Source organism: Globicephala melas, chromosome 7 (assembly GCF_963455315.2).
Source record: "Globicephala melas chromosome 7, mGloMel1.2, whole genome shotgun sequence".
Taxonomy (NCBI): domain Eukaryota; kingdom Metazoa; phylum Chordata; class Mammalia; order Artiodactyla; family Delphinidae; genus Globicephala; species Globicephala melas.
In genome coordinates this window covers 4,352,893-4,374,388 of record NC_083320.1, presented here as the reverse complement: position 1 = coordinate 4,374,388, position 21,496 = coordinate 4,352,893, and the positions used below count along the sequence as shown (strand labels likewise).

The 21,496-nt window shown below is 48.0% G+C and overlaps 1 protein-coding gene across 3 annotated transcripts in view; it reads right to left on the bottom strand.

Moving 5' to 3' along the window:
• IQCA1 (IQ motif containing with AAA domain 1) overlaps positions 1-21,496 on the bottom strand; it is a 197,176-nt gene that overhangs the window by 57,214 nt on the left and 118,466 nt on the right. For all 3 annotated transcript variants that reach the window (XM_060301667.1, XM_030864755.2, XM_060301668.1), the window contains exons 14-15: positions 15,652-15,759; positions 11,471-11,670 (exon numbers count right to left, since the gene is read on the bottom strand). In XM_060301667.1, the coding sequence (XP_060157650.1) occupies positions 11,471-11,670; positions 15,652-15,759 (308 nt within the window). The remainder of the gene's footprint in view (positions 1-11,470; positions 11,671-15,651; positions 15,760-21,496) is intronic.

Sequence of the window (21,496 nt, the reverse complement as noted above, 5' to 3'; positions counted from 1 at the left end):
CGCTATGGATTGCTCCCTGAACTTGAGCGCTCCCTCTGAGCGGTGGTGGGGGAATTCCGCACTTCCTGTGTTTCTAACATGCACCTGTGAAGGAATTCCTTCCTCGGGACGGTCACCTGCTCTGGGGTTCCCAGGGCTGTTCCCAGAGGACCTGGGTGGCCACATGGTTTGGAAGGGCTCAGTCATTATCAAATGAGCAGAAAACATTTCCCAAGCGAGTTCTTTGATGTTAACAATACAAAGAATGGTCATTTGCAAATTGCCTTGAGATCTAGGACGGCACTGCTACTCCCTTCCCATGTACCCCACGCGGAGGCAAGCGCGCCCCACCCGACTCCCCTTGACACATAAGGTGCCGAGGCAGAGAAGGAAGTCAGTAAAACCCCCTCCTCCCCCCGCACAGAGAAACGTGGAGCCCAGAGCGAGCCCTGGGTCGGCCCGACACCCCCAGACCAGCACCATCATCCAGGCAGCAGGCTCCCACGTTGCCATGGAGAGAAGATGCCTATTCCAGAGCATCTCCTCACCCTTGGCCCGTGTCCTCCTCTATCACCTTTCCCTCTAACAGGAAGAAGGGCTCTAAGACCATCACTGTCTTGTCCTCCAGAGCATGAATCTCTATTTCCCTGACCTTCCTCGGTGGCGTGCCTGGTCAGGGGACCTCTGGTGACCTTGGTCAGTTCTGGGCAGAGAAGAGGGGTACAGAAGGCTGGGCCCTCCCAGGCCGAACACCTCTCCCACCAGGAAGAATGGAAGGAGCCGAGGCTCTTTTCCTCGGGGAAAAGAAGACTCAAGGGGGCAAGTGAGCTGATTTCAAATAGTTGAAAGGCTGTCAGGCGGAAGAAAGTCTGGTTTTATTATTTTGGGTCCAACGTGTAGAATGAAAGCCATTCTCTCATTTTTCATTCACAACATTGATAGAGGGGCTTTGGTGTGCCGGGCACTGGGGTAGGTGCTGGGGTCCCTGACTTCAAGGGGTCCCCACCGACAGAAGGGGAGGGCAGATGTGTAGCTGGGAGGGGGGCACAAGGAAAATGGGCTGTCAGCAAGGACCACCGATGACAGAAAGAGGGAGAAGTAGATGAGGAGGGTAAGTAGAAATGGAGACTGCAGATGAGGGTTAAAGGAGACAGACCTTCCAATGGTTACCAGAAGGTCCCAGAGCGTGGAGAAGGGGATGCATCTGCCATGCTCAGGACAGGAGCCAAGGTGCGGGGCTAGGTGTGCCCGAATGGGGCTGCTCGGGGTCATTCTGGAAGGTGCCACAAAGTCCTTGGCCGTGCTACAGAGTTGCTTCTACCCTGGAAGCTGTGGAGAGTCTGTAAGGGTCTTGAATCGTGACCTTTGATGCTGGTTGTGTTAGAGAAAAATCCCCCTGGTGGGGTGTGAAGCATGACTGTTCCCCGGAGACTGGGAAAGAGATGGGTGTGTGTGTGCAGATGGCATGGTGAGAGGTGAGGCTGGAGGCAGGGAGAGGGTTCGGAGGCTGTTGGAGGAAAAGGAGGTGAGACTTGGAGCAGAGGAGTGGCGGGGAGGGCAGGAAACGGACAGGAGGGGCATTTAGGATCTGCCAGACCTGGTGATGGTTGGGGGAGGGATGAGGAAGTAGGGGGTCTCCAACGCTGCGGGGCCTGGAGAATAGGAGGACGATGGCCCAGGAATCCAAACAGGGGACTAGATGAGGGATGAACGGATGAGGTCAGGTTAGGCCAGGGGAGCCCGAGGGCAGCTGGACATCCAGGCGGGAGGACTGATGGGTCTGGGGGGCAGGAGGGAGGTGGGGGGCTGGAAAGGGCTCTGAAGATGGCAGCAGAGCCATGGGAATGGATGGAGGGGATTCCCAAGGAAAGGGGGAGAGGGGAGGAAGCCAGACCAGGGCTGCGGAGCGGGGACCAAGGGTGAAGACGTTGATGGAGGAGAGAAGGAAGAGAAGCCCCAGAGAGAACAAAGGGGCACGGAAGAGGGAGCCGTCCTGCAGCCCAGGGACGGTGGAGGGCAGTGAGGGGTGGGCGACGGCAGCCAGTGCTGGCCCAAGGGTCTGGCAACCAGGAGGTCACTGGTGGCCTTGGCAGGGTGTGGAGGGGACAGAAGCCAGGGGACAGGGAGCTGAGGAGTGCATGGGACAGAGACAGGAAACACTGGCAGAGTTTAGAGATGGCATTGGGTGGGGAGGTAAGGCGGGAGAGGATGACCTTCGGGGGAGACGCCTTCCCTGCTTCACAGCCACGGGGAGGGGAAGGATGCCTGTGGGCCATGCAGGTGCTGGAGAGTCAACGCGCATCCACGCAGGCACCAGGCAGGCAAGGCTGAGCTTTGAAAACACGTGCCCCGGAAATTCAGCCCTTTCTTATTGTCATGCACAAGCAGCGCTGGTTAGTAAAAATTTCGGAATACATATTCAGACAGGCATAAACACCCTCTGCCCCCTCCGCTGAGGACAGCTCATCAGACCTTTCCTGTCTCTACAGACCTTTCTCAGTATCGAAACTTGCAAGCACAAGACTGTTCTTCACACACTGCTTTATATTCTTCTTCACTTCGTACGAAATTTATTTCTCCAACATCATTTTAGCAAGGGGTTTCCTCATTTATCGATCTAACCCCTGTTTTTTTTAACATTTGGATGGCTTTCCGCCTTCTTGCTAAACCAAACAGTGCTTAGACGGGCGCTTTTGGGTCCATGAAGCTAGTCGGTCGGAGGGCCTGCCAGCTCTTCACGTCCTCACCCGTGTGGTCCACCTGCCCTCCCGGAGGCCCTCTGTTCACACTCTCTCCAGCCACAAATAAGTGGATCTGTTTTTCTACTCTCTTCTCAACAAGTATTAACCATAAAAAACTCTTTGCCAATTTGTTAATGAAAAATGGTAGCCTTTGCTATTTTAATTTTCACTTAGCAACAAAAAGGCTTTATTTAAATTACCCACAGATAGTTTGAGGTCACAGGCAATTAAATGTAATTAATTCGTAATGGAACTTTCCAGAAGTTACAGGGGATAGTTTGTTTCAGCCGCCAGTAGAGGGCTCTGCAGTCCTATTGAATATCAATTCCGGCATAAAGATGCGTTTCAACCAAAACGTGCTTTTTCAAGTTCTGGGAAGGGCTAGCGAACAGTTACTTCTCCATCCATGTGAGTTTTATGGATTTGATCTTTTGTGTTCTCCAAAGAAATGCTGTCAAGCATCCGCCATCGGAATTAGATTCTCTTGGTTGGGATATAATGGCCCAACAATGGAAACCAGTTTGTGTTTGGCACGCTTGAATTACTAATTAGATCTGCCCAAATGACCCCTGGAAGCTTTGCGAGTTCTTTCTGAAAGGGTCCTATTTTGTTTGCCATAGAGAACCCCAGGAAAACCCAGCTCCGTTTTTCAGTGGTTGTGTCTTAGTTTACCAAACTGAAAAGGACCATCCATCCGCCTCTCCATCCGTCCGTCCGCCCTTCCATCCATCCAACCCACACAGATTTTGCTGAGCATCTGTGGTGACAGGCAGGGATGTCTGGGAAACATGGTCCCGGCCTGCAGAGTGTGTGGCCTCCCGTGTCTGAATGGGAGCTGCTGGGCAGTCAGGCAGCCGTCAGCGAGGTGCTGCCATGCTGGGAAGGAGCTCGGAGGCGGTTCCTGGGGGCGGGGGGCGGGGCTTAGCTTTCTGAACTATAGTCCCTCGGATTCTGTTTCCGTTTAATATGTGAAGACATTTTGTTCTCTATTTCCATTATTTACAAATGATATTTTCAAACTTTCTATTTCCTTGCATTATCTTTTATGTGATTGTAGGAGTTACTTCAAGTCCTTGCTGGGTGTGAGCTGGGATAAACCGCGAATGACAATCACAGGAAGAGCAGAGGTGGATTAAAGAGTCAGGAGCCCGGCTGGGCTGACGCTGTATAGAAAGGAAGGTGAACTGAGGCAGAGGAGAGGACCAGGAGGGAGGCACAGCTGATGGACTGGGACAGGTGACATGGGGGAACCAGGTCAGCGCTGGTGCCAGGAAGCCACTGATACCATTGCTGATTATCAGGTGGAATTCGAGGGGATGGTGCCTGGATGGTGACAGGTGTCAGGCTTACAGATCACCCAGACTTTCCCCTGGGACCCCCTCTTCCCAGCCGACTCTCAGCTAATGCATTAGAACTAATGGATTCACGCCCACCCGCCCTGACTCCGTGCCAACTTCGGGAAGCACAGGGGTTAACGCCTGGGTGCAAGGCCATGCTCACCTTCCCCATGCACCTTTTAGCCACATTTAGGGCACTCCCCGCTCTAAGCGTTTCCAGGCTGGTTAAAAATTCTTTAATGCCTGTGACATCGACCCCGTTCCCATTACCCACCACAGAACAAGAGCAGATGCAGCGACGCTTACGTGCCTTACAGCCCACAGCGCGTTTCCACACACCTCACTGCAGATGGCGCCCGGATCATCCGGGGTTGGGACCCGCCCTTCCCCCCAGCCCAGCCGCCCATCCTCTGTGGGGACGTGTGGACGCCTGACTGCGGCTCAGTTTTGCTATGAACCTAAAACCGCTGTAAAATGGAAAGTCTATAGTAAAAAAAAAGGTTTTGCTGCCTACGTGCGTTCCCTTCTTCAACCTGAAACTGTCTACACGACCCAGCGGGAGGGGACCCAACTCTCTGACAGCAGCCCACTGAGGGCTCATGGGCAGCAGCCCCCAGTTCCTGTATTGCCACACCTGATGCTGCACGAAAGGGGCTAAATTCTGTTTCTCTGTTTCCCTCTCCTCCCCCCCTCCTCTCTTACCCCCTCTATCATTCGAGCAGCTCTGTTTTGGGGGGCCAGGTGTAGGTCTTTGCTTTACCCTTACTGAATTTCACCTTGAAAAGGGTGACTAACATATTTATTACATTTATTGTACATCTGTGTGTTGTTTTTTGAAGATCATCCTCGAACAGCCACGATGTCTTTGTCTGGGTTATTAACCAGGAGTATAAGTCTCCACGAGCTACAGAGATGTAACTGGCTGGGCTCCCTATCTGCTGATTCCTGGGCCAGCTGTTTACACCAGCACATCTGGGCAAAATCCCTTGGCCAGCTGCCATCGGCCGTTGGCTGGGAGCCCAGCACGGAGCCCTGGTGGGTGGCGCTGAGGCACGAGCAGCATCTCAGCTCTTTTGTCCAGATTCGCCGGCCACTACGGGCCACGTGGCCCAGACACCGGCTGGGCGGCCTCGTTAGCCCTGCTCTCTTAGGTCTCCCTCTGAGTCCAGCCCTCAGTGGCCGGACCTCTGACAAAGGAGGAAAGGGAGGAAGCCAGGACCCCGGGGAGGGAGGGACCATCTCTCCCAGGACCCAGAGCTCAGGATTAGGAAGCTCTGCTCTGTCCTGCTCTCCGGTGCTGCTGGCCTCCCCTCCGCCTGCTCATGGGCGGTCTGGAGGGTCAGGGAAGGGGGAAATCAGGAGGGCGTGGGGTGCCGCGGGAGCTGCCAACGGGACGCTACAGCCTCCAGTTTCTTCACCTTCTCACGCTGAAATGTCTCACGCCGAAAAGGGTACGCTGACACTCTGGCCCAGGAATGGCCTTGCGCTCGGCCCAGCTTCCACAGGGCCGGGCACGACACAGCCTTCACTCTCTCAGAGGCCAGCTGGGGGCCAGGTGATGGCTTTGGAGTCAGATCTAGGCTTAAATCCAGATGCCAGTCCCTTAGTTCTCTTATATTTTTGGTTGAATTAAGCACCCTGAGCCTCAGTTTTCTGGTCTGTAAAATGGAGACATGAATTCCTGCCTATCAGGGATTGGGGCAATTAAAAGGGAAAGTGTGTATAAAACTTCTGGCCAGACAACGAGTCTTCCCCGCTTCTCCATCCTCTGCCTGACCATCATAAACACCTGAGGAGGCTGGCACCCTGCCTTGATAACTTCTTTAGTCTGTAAAATACCTATTAAATATTAATCATTTATCCCGCGTCTCTTAATTGTTAGATGCATTTCTAATATTTCCTAGCTAAATAGATGTATATTCCTTTCCACATATAGCTTTGCTGGAAGAGAGAATTTTAAATAACATTTGTGAACCGGTACGGTAAAGGCATTTCTTCAAGGAATGCATTGGAGTTATCGTGTGTAAAATAAAGGAACCCTCCCAAAATAATGAGAACAAGACAGATTTGAACTTGTGCTTGGGAAACAGATCAGAAACTCGTTTTGCCAGCGTGTTTTCACGTGCACAGGGTGTTGCGGGCAAAGCAGATGCCTCCGGCCAGAAGCGAAATCACGATGCTTCCTACGCGTTGCATTCTTTGCTCTGCCGAGATTAATTCAGTCAGAGGAATTCTTTATAAGAAGACGTGATGAGTAATCGGGCCCTTCTGTTATTTCAACTTCTCCAGCAAACGCCTCAGATCCATATTTTGCTGCCTTCAAGCTGCTGCGGCCCCGGCCCACATAACAGGACCGCACTGGAGCTTCCCGCCCCTGATTCACCAGCACAGCCATAAAATCCCTCTTTCCTTTGGTTAATTAAAGGCAAATACCTCTTTGCAATGCAGATAGCTGCTCCGTCAGTCCTGCCAGGACACAGAGGCTCACTGTACGTGATCTTTAAATGAATGACTTTCACTCCAGAGACCTCTTGGTCTTTCATTAATCGGCTATATACACAGTAAATGAGGTGTGTGTCAGGTCCTCCGACGTGGAGTGGTCTAGGCGGATGCATGTACTGTTCCACATTTTGATAATCTGACATCCAGCATTTTGTGGTCCACATAATGTCAGTCTGCAGTGATTCTAATTAATACAAAGATAGCTCGTCTGATATCAAGACAAACCTCTCAGTGGCACGAGCAAATAATTTCTTGAGAGTGAGAACATCATGATCATGTCCTTGGCTCTGTCCTGGAGTCTGAGCAATTGAGCCATTTGGTGGCTGGAGACGAGCGGCTTAATTCAGAGGCTGAATAATGCAGCTGTTAGACCTGGAGCCTCTGCATCTAGACTGACCAGGCTCACATCACGGCACTGCAACCCAGGAGAATCACGTAAATGCTCTGTACCTCAGTTTTCTTATCAGCAAAATGGGAATAACAATATTGCCCACCTCATAAGGTTGTTGTGAGGAGTGAATGAGTTAAAACAGAGAGAAGTGTAAGGTCTGTGATATATAGATGCTCACGAAATGCCAATATTTTTATACTCATGTGCTTCTGTTGGTTACCTGACAATGTCAACAAAATTCAGCATTTAGAATGAGTGCATTTAGGTGTTCTTTTGGGCAAGAGGATGGGTTTCTCTTACTTTACCTCTGAAGAACTTAGTGCTTTGAGCTTGGTGGTTAAGTACACAGAGGTCACAAGTCAGGTTGCTGGGCTTCAAATTCCAGCTCATCTTCAAATTCTTGGGTAACCCTGCAAGTGTGCATGCATGGGGGAAGATTCCAACAAGCTCAGTGGAAAGCAACAGCTGGAAAACTAAACTAATTGAGCACATACCTTAGCTTCTGCCAAGTTAAAAGAGCTTGGTAAACACGTCAAGCTGTCCTTTTAGACCTCAAAGTAAAGACAAGGTTCCAGGACTAAGGGCGAACTCAAAATACACCCACACTAACAAAACAGAAAACAAAACCTCTGCAAGTTCAAGCTGATCAGCCAGCAACTTAACTGCCTGATAGAACCAAGCCTAGCATGCTTCAGAGTCAGCACAATATCGTCCACAATGTCTAATGTACAATAAAAAATGATCAATCATATGAAGAAACAGAAACATGTGACACATAGACAAGAAAAAACAAATAGAAACAAACCGCAAGATGACACAGTATTGGAATTAGCAGATAAGGACTCTAAGGCAACCACTGAGTTCAAGGACTTAAAAGAAAAGATAGCTACATTGAATGAACAGATGGAGAATTACAACAGAGAAATAGAGATCTATAAGAATAAGCAAATTTAAATCCTAGAACTGCAAAGCAAAGTATCAGAAACACAAAAAAATAATCCACGAGATAGGTTTAATAGCAGATTGGAGATAGTAGAAGAAAGGGTAGGTAAACTTGAATGTAGATTAATAGAAATTATCCAATGTGGAAACTAGAGAGACAGAACCTCAGTGACTTGTGGAACAATATGAAGCAGTCAAATATATATATATATATATATATATATATATATATATATATATATATATATATATCTCTCAGAAGGAGAGGCGAGAAAGTGGGGCAGAAAAAATATTTGAGGAAATAATGGCTCAAATTTCCCAAATTTGGCTTAAAACATATATTTACAGTTTCAATGAGCACAGTGAGCCACACGTAGTTAAAGTACAAAGAACAAACAAAAATATCTAGACACATTATAGCCAAATGAATGAAAACAAAGATAGAGAGAAAATCTTATAACCATTCAGAGAATATTGACACATTACACACAGGAGATCAATAATTTGAATTTTTGACAACTTTTCATCAGAAATAATGGAGTTACAGAGACAATGTAATAACATCTTTAAAGTGCTGAAAGAAAAATGTGTCAACCCAGAATTCTATATCCATCAAAAATATCCTTCAAAAATGGAGGCAATGTAAAAACATTTAAAAATAAAATGAAAGCTGAGAAAATGTTTTGCCAGCAGACCTGCACTGAAAGAAAATGTAAAAGAAGTTCTGCAGCTGAAAGGGAAGTGACACCAAATGGAAACCTGGATTGGCAGAAAGGAATGGAAAGCACTGAAAATGGTAACTGTGTGGGTAAGTATAAAATATTAAATGTTTCTGCTGAATTTCTTTAAAAGACAAATGACTATTAATGCAAAAATAATAACACTCTATTGTATTGTTGACAACATTTCTAGATGTAAAATGTATGATAAAATCATAAAGGACAAGGGATAATAAATGGATTATATTGTAAGATTCTCACATTTTAAGGAAAATAGTACAATATTAATGCTGTGTTACATTAAAAATGACTATTGGGGCTTCCCTGGTGGCGCAGTGGTTGAGAGTCCGCCTGCCGATGCAGGGGATACGAGTTCGTGCCCTGGTCTGGGAAGATCCCACATGCCGCAGAGTGGCTGGGCCCGTGAGCCATGGCCGCTGAGCCTGCGCGTCCGGAGCCTGTGCTCCGCAACGGGAGAGGCCACAACAGTGAGAGGCCCACGTGCCGGAAAAAAAAAAAAAAAAAAAAAAAAGACTATTGTAATTTGTAGAGCAGTCACTGAAAAATAAGAGTCATTGCTAAAAAGACAATTGAGGAATTCAAATAAAATAATAAAAAGTACTGACTTTACCCCAAAGAAGGAGAAATAAATAAGTGGGACAAATGGAGAACACACAGCAAAACGGGAGACCTAACTCAACCATGGGAATAATTGTAAAGGGAGCAAATGCTCCAATTCAATGGTAGATATTGTCAGATTGGATAAGAAAGCAAGACTCAAGTATGTGCTATCCACAAAAAGGCATTTTAACTCTAAAGACATTGAAAATAAAAGAGTATAAAGAAAGCTGATGTGGCACCATTAATATCAGACTGGGTAGACTTCAAGATAAGGAGTATCATTAGAGACAAAAAGGGACATTTCATAATGATAAAATAACCCATCAGGAAGACGTAACATCCTAAGTGTGGATACATCTTATGCATACCAGAGCTTCAGCATATGTGAGGCAAAACCCAACAGGACTAAAAGGAGAAATAAAGAATTCCACAATCATAGCTGGAGGTTTTAATACTCCCTCTCAGTAATTGATAGGACAAGTAAACAACAACAAAAGAAATAGAAAACGAAAAAGCAAGTCAGAGAATGAGAGGAAACATTTGCCATATGTGTGTCCCACAAAGAACTTGGATCCAGAATACATAAAGAGCTCTTCCAAATCTCAAGAGCAGCAGGTCCAGGGAAAAGCAGGCAAATGACTGGAACAGACATTTCAGAAAAGAAGTTATACGAGGACCGAAAAGCACATGAAAATGGTGGTGACACATTTGTATCCGTTTCTTCAAAGTTCACAATATCCATATTTCAGATCTGTGCATGTCACTGTATATAACTTTTACCTTAATAAAAATAGTGCAGGAGGGTCAGGAGGAGAAGGGTCTAGGTTTGAACTCTGCTCAGCCACTTGATCTCGGTGGCCTTGGGCAAGTTACTTAACCTTTCAGAGCCCCAGTTTCTTTATCTGTAAAATGGGGATGAGAATGAACTCTCCACTGGGCTGCTGTGAAGATCAAATCCAATGACACAAGACATGGAGCATTTAGCGTGTATGGGGCGCTCTATTAAATAGCTTAATGCTCGCTCTTTATTCCCCACCCTCCTTCTTCTTCTCGCCTCCCAGCTCCCCAAACTTCTCTCTCCATGGATTCCTTCAGGACAAGCAAGGGACGAAAGTAGGGGGGGGGCATGTCCTAACTTGTGCAGCGTGGGGTCCATGTGGCTGGGAGAGGAAACCCTGCTGCCATCACTTCCTCCCTGGGGCTGTTAGGAGGAGACGGAAAAGGAACCATTTCTATGAGCGGCTGCTCGTGTGTAACCATCTGCCCTGAAAGCAGAGGCAGAGCTAACATCTATCCCCAAGTACCGGACAGTCCTTGCTCCGCGTGCATTTTGATATAGTAAAAGCTGGCTTATCGGACGTGCTAGCAACTGAAAATGAACTGAACAGCCTAGGGACAACCTCGAGGGACTCAAACAAATGAAAATGAAATCCTGTGAAGTTTTAATATCAAATACAGAGTATCAGAATGCTCTAAAGCTTGGTAATCCTCAAGCGTACGTATGTATATTGTGTCTCTATCTATCTATCCAGATATCTGTTATCTATCATCCATCCATCCACCCATTGATGTATCTTCATCATCATCTATATCTAAACTGTATCAGAGAAGCATTGCTTCTAGGACTGACAGTATCATTTGGTTTGACTCCTTCATTTCAGTGACGATAAAACAGAGACCCAGGGAGGGGAAGAGCTTATCTAAGATCACAGTGCTGGGTTGTGTATGCACCTTCGAGGACATGGCATCCTCTGGCACTGGGTTGTAATTGAATATCTACACTACTGCGGTCAGCTTAGCTTCCTGTGGGTTCCTCCTTTATCTCCTGTGTGAGAAGCTGACCTCAATGTATGCCACGTGAGAAAAAACACCCCCAAATGCAAACATCTGATGCCATTATTGGAGGGAGGTGGGCTGAAAAAGGATTTGATTTTTAACGAGACCTGTGAGCACTGCAGGAAGGATTCCTGTGGCAGGAGGAGGCTGATCTGAATGGCACAGGAGGGCATTTACGCAAAGAAAGGAGCTGTGTCTGGTTGTTGGACGCTCAGCCAGATGCAATAATAAAGTAATTTACAGGAGGATGCAATGGGGAAGTTTAAGAGGGATGTGCATGTCTGCCTAAGGAAATGATCTGTGAGGGTCTGTGCTAGTCGGCTTAAGGAAATTAACGGCAGCATTTGAAAATGCAATTTGAAAGGAGGAGGAGAACTGGAGGTCACGAAATGTGATAAATACCTTGAGGACCATATGCAGCATCATCTGGAGGCCACTTTTGCCCGGGTATTTGCCGGCAATGTTGGCTGCGGACAAGTCGAAGAGGTTGGCACCCGTTTCGGTACAGATGGCATGGACCAGCAACTTCTTCCCCACCCCAGATGGGCCAGCCAAGAGCAGGGATTTCACCAAAGGAGCTTTCTCATGCACTGCTTCAGAACCTAAAAAATGCAGAGGCAGAGGCTCTAAGGTCTCGCCAAGGAAATAAGTGGCCCTTAGACGGGGACTCCTCAAGGCCGCGACTCCATGGCGCGACACCAGCCTCGGCAACAGTGATGGGTGCGCGGAAGGCATTTCTCCCCAGGGGCACGCCTCCTGTCTCAGCCAGCTCCGTGACACCTTTGATTTGTATGTCAAGGTGGAGCTGTCAGGTCTCCTTGGGTGTTCAGTACATTGCTTCTCTCTCACCCCTCACCCCAGCATTCCCCCCACACTCATAATTTTAGAGGACATTCCTGCGGTAACTAACCTCTGGCACTTTGGGGGAAGGGGCTGGGGGTTTCTCTGCTTCTCAGCAGCACTACAGCCTTTGAAGGTTCAGGAAGACGAATGTGCGATGGACAGGAAGATGCAGGGGGAAAGGGGGAAAAAACAAGATCCAGGCAGCAGCAGCCTGGCTTTTTTAAAAAATTTTTATTTTATGTTGGAGTATAGTTGATTAACCATGTGTTGGTTTCAGGTATACAACAGAGTGATTCAGTTACACATATACATGTACCTATTCTTTTCCAAGTCCTTTTCTCGTACGCGTTATTATAGAATATTGAGCAGAGTTCCCTGTGCTATGCAGTAGGTCCCTGTTGGTTTCGTCTGTCCTGGTTTCTAGTCTGTCGGTAGGGGCAGAGTCGACCTGACCCTTGATCATAAAGGACGTGAATTATTAGGTCACGCAGAGGTCCCTGCCCTGTGCTCTCAACCTCATCGCCCATCTCCTTCGAGCCCAGATTGGAACTCGGGCTTGATTTCTTCCACCATCCTGAACACGAGCAGAGCAGACGTCGGCGCTAAGTAATTAGAGAGTGAACAGAATGAAATCCTGCAGAAGTCTGTGATTGGAACATCGGCTATCACACTAGTTTGCTTTTGGTCAACTGCTGGGCTCTTCTGGATCAGCTGTAAACATATCAACATTCTAATTATTATTGTGCTTCTCTTTCATTTTTCTTGTGTGATTGACAAGACTTAGGGAATTTATCTCATCATTAGAAACAAATTTTTATAGTTACCTACTACACTCTGCAAAAACTTGGAAGGTAGTTTGGAGCAAGTTCTCTTTAAAATGAAGCTAAACGGGCACGCTTCCATTGTGGTTAGCGTGGGAAACGGCAATGTGTTACGGTGAAGCAGACCTCGTTTTCCACGGCAGCAGAGAGATGCCATTCTTCCCGTCTCCCGCTCAACATCTGGATAACTGAGGGCTCAGTCTGTGGCCTCGGCTGGGGGCCGCTCATGCGGAAGAGCCAGGATTTGCTGTAAAGAGTTCATGGCCGGGGGGAGCTAAACTTGAGAAGTAACTAGAAGGGGAGGAAAAGATCCGTGCTAAGATCCGTGAGGGAGACAGAGATTCAGGGAAGAAAGGACTTCCCATTTGGGGGATGAGGTGGGTGCATGGGGGTGAGTCAGGCCGGACTTCAGAGAGAGGGGCTGTGTCTGGGCTGGCCGGTGAAGAGTGGGCAGGGTGGAAGGGGGCGTCTGAGAAGGATGCAAGTAGGGGGCGCAGTGACCACAGCCTGTAGTGGAAGGTCAGGCAGGTCCTGGGGGGGGTGGACGATTCTGGTTGGCGAGGTAGCTGGGGTCAGAGAGGGTGGGACGGAGCAGTGACCACAGCCTGCAGCGGAAGGTCAGGCAGGTCCTGGGGGGGCGGATGATTCTGGTTGGCGAGGTAGCTGGGGTCAGCAAGGGGGTGGGGCGGAGAGTGACGCCAGCTGGCAGGGTCCCTGGAAGATGATGGGGGTTAGAGTGGTGGCCGAAGCCAGGGGGCCAGGAGAGTTCCGGAAGGGGTGGAGGGAGGGAGGACAGCGCTGGGGGAGGGGCACAGGCGGGGGAGACCTGGACACGTCATCTACCCCAGGGATGTGACTTTCCAGAAGGAAGGGGGTGGTCACCAGCGCCGTGCAGAGGTGGAGAGGGAGGTCCAGAAAGGCTTCTGCACCGGCGCCTCGCTGGCCTCTGGACAGCTCATCAGACGGCAGGGCAGGGAGGGGCTGGGGAGTTGCTGGGGACAGACCTGCCACGGCGTCCATGGCTCTAGCTGCTCATCTCGCCTTTCAAGGGCAGTTGTACAAATTGCCTAGAATTGCTAAGAGACAGAGGAAATTTCCAGGCTTTTGTGCGTTCACCCTTTTCAACTTTTGGAGGATTAAAGAGTCACGAGGAAGCCAGTGTTCCGTGTCCTAAGCCCAGCTCTGCCCCTTCCAACCTCGGACTTGGAGAAAGTTCCTCAGCATCTTGGAAAGGCTTACTCATCTGTGAGAGCTGTTCAACGTCCCCCTCCGCTGGGAAATGAAACCGCACATAAAACGCAGCTTCTGCTCCGTGAGCGCCCTCCCCCCGCGCTTCCCTCTCTCCCTCCACGCTGCAGGGACAGTGACATTCCGGGGCGGGGGGCAGTGAGCGGGTGAATGCTGACCAGATGCTTCCTGGGCATTCCCTCACTGCCCTTGCGGCTTTGAAAGTTCACAGCTCGTCCTGGGAGCCCTGGCCGAGGCTCCTGGAACCCTGGGGGCCGGTGCGAGCTTTGTTGCCTGGCAGGGTGGGAAGTGGCCTTGCGGTGTGTCCTCAGTGCCCTCTTCCAAGTGGCCGCCTTGCCTAGTCCTGGCAGGGGTGACCTGAATAATCAGACCAACAAACGCATTCCCTTTTGTGCCCGGATACTAGTTTAGACGTATGAAATTTAGACGAAGCCCTGGCAGGCTGCCGTGTGAGCGAACTTCTCTGTCTGACTTGTTTGTACAGTGCAAACTCATGAACCCGTCACGAGAAAAAAAGCCCCGCTGATTCTGGGGCCTGGTGGGGCGGGTCAGCCACCAGGGAGACTTCAGGTTTCTCATTGACAAACGGAGGGTCCAGTGGGACGCCTCCCAGGCCCGCTTCTTCCAGAACCCTCAGGTCAGCTTGGAGACGACACCCATCGCCTTGTATCTGCCAGTGGAGGATGCAAACACACCACGCGCTCACTTGGGAGGAGTTCCCTTAAAATCTTGACACCCCTTGATGTCCTTGGCTCCACTGCCTTCCATCACTCTGCGATGAGGTTTGAGGGCTCATCTGTTTATTTTATTTACGCAGACCCCATTAAATATTGTATATTGATTCTGTTGACCCCAAATTATGTTGATCCCCAAGTATTATATACTGTGTTATATATGTATCTTATTTATGTTGACCCCTATTCTACTGACTGCTTCTGACATGAAGTTGAAAGAAGAATGAACTATTTCTGGCCAATAGGTTTAAGTTCTTCTTTAAGTCAAAGTGGAATAAGGTGAGAAGTGTCCAAACGATTCCCATCTTACTTTGAAGCAAATTAAATAAACAAAATGCGACTTCTAGTTCAGAACGGTCATCAGAGCACGGCCTGGCTGGAGTTCCTGCCCCTGCCCCAGGTCACGCAGTCATGAAAACATAAATAAAAGTGAACGAGAGGAGTGGGTATCTGTTACGGAGAGCCCCGACTTTTCTGCAGACTCTGGTCCGTCTGTCTGAACAACCATGATTGAATCTCCGTGGAAACTGGCAGAGCCTTGATTCTTTAGATCCAAGAAATACACTTTCACTGACTCCCGAAGGGCCGGCTCTGTTAAGGACCCAGTGACAGAGCCTGTGTGTAACAGGTAAGCCTAACCTCAGCCTTTGTCTAATTTGGTCGCTTTGAATCGCGGGTGCTTGCCTCGGTCATCATCTCTCCAGATGACAGCTTCCAGGACCTTCAGAATGCTAACCAGACATTCAAAGGTGCTACAGATATGCTTCCTGGGCGGTACCTTTCTGTGCTCCAGGATGCTCTAGCCCAGCAGAACGACCCTCACTCACAATTCTCAGTAGAAGAGGTAAGCTGCAATGCACACTGATGACGACCTGGAACACACGAGCAGACACGCCTTCTACTAGCAAAGGCACAGCAGGGCAAGTGGAGTCCTTACCTAGCGGCAGGATCCCATACAGGGTGATGAGCTGTCGGACATCCAGGAGGGAAGGCATGGGTTCTGTGGACATCTGGCGAAGAGTACTCCCCAGGTAGCTGTAGTCACCTGGGGAGAAAAAAAATAGAGGACAAATGAATGGGAAACTACGCTACTCTGAGTTGCATAATTTGGACACTTGCAAAATTAACACAGGATACAAATTTAACATTTCTGAGCAAATATAATTATATTACGCAGAGTCATTATAAAGAACTTCTCAGATAAAGGCTTGAAGAGAAACTGTCCAGCCACAAAAACATTTCTATACTCGCTACAATAGCTGAGAATTATGTTGAGTATGATACTAACCTCCCACTATTTTAAAAAATCACCTCTGAATGTTGAATATGTGAAGAGCAAAGTTCTAACATGAAGAACATACAACGTATGTTTGGTTTAATTTCTATTCCAAGAGATTATGTCTAACATTTGCACAAACTTTAAAAATAACTTACTTAAGATGGATGTGAAATTTGTATTGAAGCCGTGTAAATCTGATCCTGAAATGCAATCAGTTGAAAGGTAGGATCTGAGTCTAATTTAGGACAAACAGAAACGTCTCCTTTTGAGGGTGATAGTCATTAACATTTTTATCGTTTTTAAAGGATTACCGAAGGAATAATATCGAAATAAATCTTTACAGGTTTAATTAGAAGGCATCCAAGAGCTTCACTGTAACTGGTCATAAATCTGAAGTGTTATTTTCTAACTAATTTAGATAAGGTCACACGCAAATTAGTTTTGCTGCCTTCACTTGTCATGAGGATGGACTTTCACATGCTCATACGATTCTCTCTTGATTTGTACCTGAATCTGAAGGAAAAATATTCGATAAACGAATCACAATCTCTTGATGTTGTTTTCTCCTGACGTTTTCTTTTCATAACATGTATGGATCTGCAGAGCTTTCAATGTTATATATGTAAAACAAATGCCTTTATGCGTGTAAGAAAACACTGAAGAAATACATGTTGGCGTCTATGAAATCCTGAAAATATCAACGGCTTTAAAGCATTTTCAAATGCTAAGAAAATGAGAGTTAAAATCCAGATCATGATTGCTGTTTTGTTGTGGGCCACAGCCTTTCAAAGCCTCCGCATGAAAGAAAGTCCTTGGCAAGGGCAACGGTCTTGGTGAGGGGAATGAGTGATAATGAAAGCATCTATTATGGCTTCCGATCTGCACGCTTTTTAATGAGCAGGTAATAAATAGAAGAGCGGTTCATTTCGCCTTCACTAGAGCAGGAAGGGATTCTGCAGCCACCGTTAAATCCAGCACTTATTGCTGTAAACATGACATTGGGGGGGCATAAAAGTGACCCCATTTTCCTGCTTAAGTAAATCCAAGTTAATACCCAGATGTGCCATATTTTCTAGACTTGGACAAAGGAAGTTGAACTGTTGGCTGTTGGTTCTGATAGAAGGAACGACCCTTTGCCAAGTGAGGAGACTCATTCTGAAAGTGTGTTACTACGTGTTGCTATTGCCCAGGACGGAAGCCATAAGCCCCTCCCATGGACTCATTCAGAATTTAGAGACTTCAGGGTTCCCTGCACAGACACTAGGTCTTCCACGAGCGAGGGAAGAAGGAAACAGATGAAGAGGTGTTAGAGATAGAAAGCATGAAAAAGGGCAAGGAAACCTAGGACAACAGCGGGAAAAGAAACAGGACTGTGTTATGGGTAGGACTGCGTCCCCTTAAAAATCCGTATGTCAAAGCCTAACCTCCAGTATCTCAGAATGTGACCTCATTTGGAAATAGGATCACTGCAGATGTAGTTAATGAAGCTGAGGTTATTAGCGTGGGTCCTGATCCAATATCACTGGTGTCCTTTATAAAAAGGGGAAGTTCGGACACAGACACACACACAGGGAGGAGGTCACGTCAGGTCTGAAGGCAGAGATGGGGTGATACAGCAGAAGCCAAGGATCGCCAAAGACTGCCAGCAAACCACCAGGGGACAAGACGAGGGATGAGGGGAAGAGGTCAGTTTAGGCCACGTGAGCCCCAGGGCAGCTCAGCATCCTGGCAGGGGAGGACTGACAAGTCCAGGGAGCAGGACAGAGGTGGGGGCTTGAAGGGGCTCTTAGGCTACAGCCAACAGATTCCTTCTCAGAGCCTCCAGGAGGAAGCAACCAACACTGCTGACACCGTGGCATTGGACTTCCGGCCTCCAGAACTGGGAGACAGTAATTTTCTGCTGTTTAAGCTGCCCTACTGTGGTACTTGTTAGAGCAGTCCTAGCAAATGAACACAGGAGGAGGAACTAATTGTAGAGAATGGGAACATACGAGCACACTTAAAAAATAAGGAGAAATAAAAAATATTTGAGAAAGCAAGGTGAAATCAGCTTCTAACGTTTCCATTCTACCCCACAGAGCATTGAAAAGAGAATAAAGAACAGACAATTGATAAAAAATAACAGCCTCTTAAAAAAGTTACTCAAAGAAAAGGAGCGAGAGAAACAGGAGGCCTCAAGTCAGCAGACAATCCTCGTAGGACTTGGGGCCTCCCACCTGCACCAGGACACGCCAGCTCTGCCCTGGGCACTGCCAGGGCAGCACAGAGCATCTTCTGATGATGACGAGCACGGTGACACATGCTACGTGGTTACAATCCAGGTTCCTGAATTGTTTATACAATAAAAATTTACGTTGGATGCAGGCTACCAGCTTCCAGAATGAGGTCGACAGAGAGACTTCTCAGGTTAACCTTTGGTTGCAACAGATTATTATAGCTCTGCCAAGATTATGCGCCCCGGGGCCCAGGTATTCTGAAGCTTCAGATGTTTTCCACGTGTAATGTCTAAGTCAAGTCTTGTAAGGTGGGATTTTGAGGAACCCTTTGAATCTTCTTGTTCTTAGGACAGGCCCTGGATGCCAAGGAGAAAGCAAGAAACACCAGCCCTGGCCTGGGTGTCAATGTTCCCACTGAACGCAGCAGCTCCAGAGCCACAGGCAGAGCCAGGTAATTTAGGGGAGTATTGGCTGTGTTTGCTCCCTCTGCATTTTCCCCTCGAGCAGTGGCTGACCCAGGTGCCTCGCGCTTCTGTGACGTGCACAGGGAGGGAGGGGCACGGAGGCACCAGGAAGTCACAAGCCCTCTTGCTGGAGAACCCTGAGCCCGCGGAAGATAGGTGAGATGACCACCGCGGCAACACAGGGGGGCAGCCAGCTAGCTCTGTGCCAGCGCGCCCTCAGGTGTTCCATTTCCGCACTCATTAAACCGTCACAGCAATTCAGTGAGGCGGTTGCTGTTATCATCCTCATAATTGTGGAAACTGAGGCACAGAAAGATTACAGAAGGGACTGGCAGCCCAGAGGGTGCGAGCTTCAGAGGCAGGAGGGAGAAGACATTCCCAGCCTGGGCGGGACAGCTGGTCAGTGGGTCTCTGGTCAGTGGGCATCAGCCCTGTGTCCTGGTGGCACGGAGGACGAGGGAGCAGGGGAGAGAGCCCCTCGCTGAGAGAGGGCCCCAGGCAGGCACTAAGGGGTCTTGGAGGACGCCAGTGCCCAGAATCTCTCCCCAGCATCCAGGCACCATTTGGGAATCAGGGACCTTGATGGTACCTGGGGGCAGGGGTGGAGGTTTGTAAGAAGGATTGAATTTGAATAACCTTGGCAGTTCAGCCCTCGTGATGCTAAGTTACGGTGATTTAAAGAATAAGGAAATGTGCTATTTCTTGCATACCCAAGCTTGTGGCGGGAGCTGGTTCCTGGGCACAGGGTCAGCGCTCTGAGCTGGGCAGGTGCGCAGGGACAGAGCAAGGAACTGGGGGTGGGGGGAGTTGGGAGCTGGGCCTTGGGGGAACCAGACATTACGCACTTGAGTCTCCTGCCTTCCAAGTCTCCTTCAGCCCTAACTGCTGTGATTCTAATGCGTATTTGGATTTGAGTGGTGTTTAGAAAAGAGTGGAAGCCCCCCAAACAACTCGTGTTCCGGCAGTGCTGAGCTGGGCTGGCTGTGAATACAGGGTTCCTGGGCTGTGGGGAATGTCCAAACCACGCGGCCACGTTCTGAGTCTGAGGGTCTGTGCTCCGTCCCTGCCTGCATGGGGAGTTGCTGAGGCACAGCCAACACCCACCCTGCCCTGCTTGTCCAGCTCTGGGCCGGCTGGAAAAGAAGAAGGGGTAACGCCCCAAGGTTTCTTTTTCCCCTTTACTTTAAGGTGTGTTACTTTTATTAGAATACATCTTGGTGTTGGTCAATTGGAGTTGATATTCTCACATACAAAGTGTGATCATTCATTATGTGGTTTGCATTTCTGTTTTAGGAAATTTTTCATGAATAAAAGTTCTTAGTATTTGTTCTGTTCCTTGGCTTTGGTTTTCTTCTTTAGGGATGTGTATTATGTTTGCCTGCCTATGTGAATTTTCTTTGCCTATCTTTAGTACTTGTTACTTTCTTTGGAAACCTTTTAATCTTGTTCTTCATTTCTAGTTTTATTTAAAAAAAAATTCTGTCTTTCACATTTCATTTCTCTTAAAGCAGTTTTGTGGACTTTATTCATTCTTGTATTCACTGTAATTTAGTTTTGTCCTAAAACGAATTTTCTCCTTTATTTAAAATATTCCTGGGGCTTCCCTGGTGGCGCAGTGGTTGAGAGTCCGCCTGCCGATGCAGGGGACGCGGGTTCGTGCCCCGGTCCGGGAAGATCCCACATGCCGCGGAGCGGCTGGGCCCGTGAGCCATGGCCGCTGAGCCTGCGTGTCCGGAGCCTGTGCTCCGCAATGGGAGAGGCCACAACAGTGAGAGGCCTGTGTACCGCAGAAAAGAAAAAACAAACAAACAAACAAAAAAACCCCAAAATATTCCTGGAATTTTGTGTAACTCATTTCTGCACTTCTCTAATTCCACTTTATGTATTCTTACATATCTTCTATAATTTTCTTAATGTATATTAGCTTGGTTTGAAAGAGGAGGTTCCAGTTATGTCTGCTTTGTGGGTGTGTCTTTTTGTGATGACACTTTGCTCCTTATTCTTTCTTTTTTAATAGACATCTGGCATGGGCTTTGACCTTGAAACTTTCCATTGCTTAAATTTATATGAGTTAATATTCCTATATGTTTAGAAGATAGTTTGGGTCAGGGTAGCTTTTTAAATTTCATAGAGTCCCCTCTTCTGTTGTTTTCATATATGTTATGAGTATGGTGGCTTGCTTTTTGAGGTGTCCTTGTTCTGTTCCCCTCCCCCAATTTATTCTGGACCTTTTCTCTCCCTCATCTCTGTTGTTCCTACTCAATTGTGATTCTGCTCCCCAGAGTTTCTTCTCAGTATAAGGCCGTGTCTTGGAAGGGTCAATTTCAAGAGCGTCCAGAGGTTGGAGTGTTCTCGCCCGTTCATACTTTCTGATTCTATCCATTTTCATGCATCTGCTGTTGAAGTGGGCAAACCCCTCCCAATTCCAGCTGCAGTTACTACCCTGGTCTGCTGTGCTTTCCAGTGAGTGCTTGCTGGCTATTTTGGGGTTCTTTTGTTTCTTGTTCCCAGTGGCTTGCACTTTGGGCTTTGAGGGGAAACTCGGTTATTTCGTTTTCGCGTTAATGTTGTCCACAGGCCTTTGCTTTTGCCATCTAGTTGCTTTAGTCTATTTTTATGTGGGGATCTGGGAAGATCCACTGCCATCTTTTCAAGCTAAGCATCTTAACCGGGAAAAAGAAGACAAACGTGGAAAAGACCAAAGGGAGCCAATCCTTGTGGCAGTTTGACTGATTTTGCTAGACTGGGTCATTTACATTTGAGGTCACTCTTAAGAGGTTGATTTCATTTGCTTTGACCTTAAGCATCTTCAAGATGCTGCCT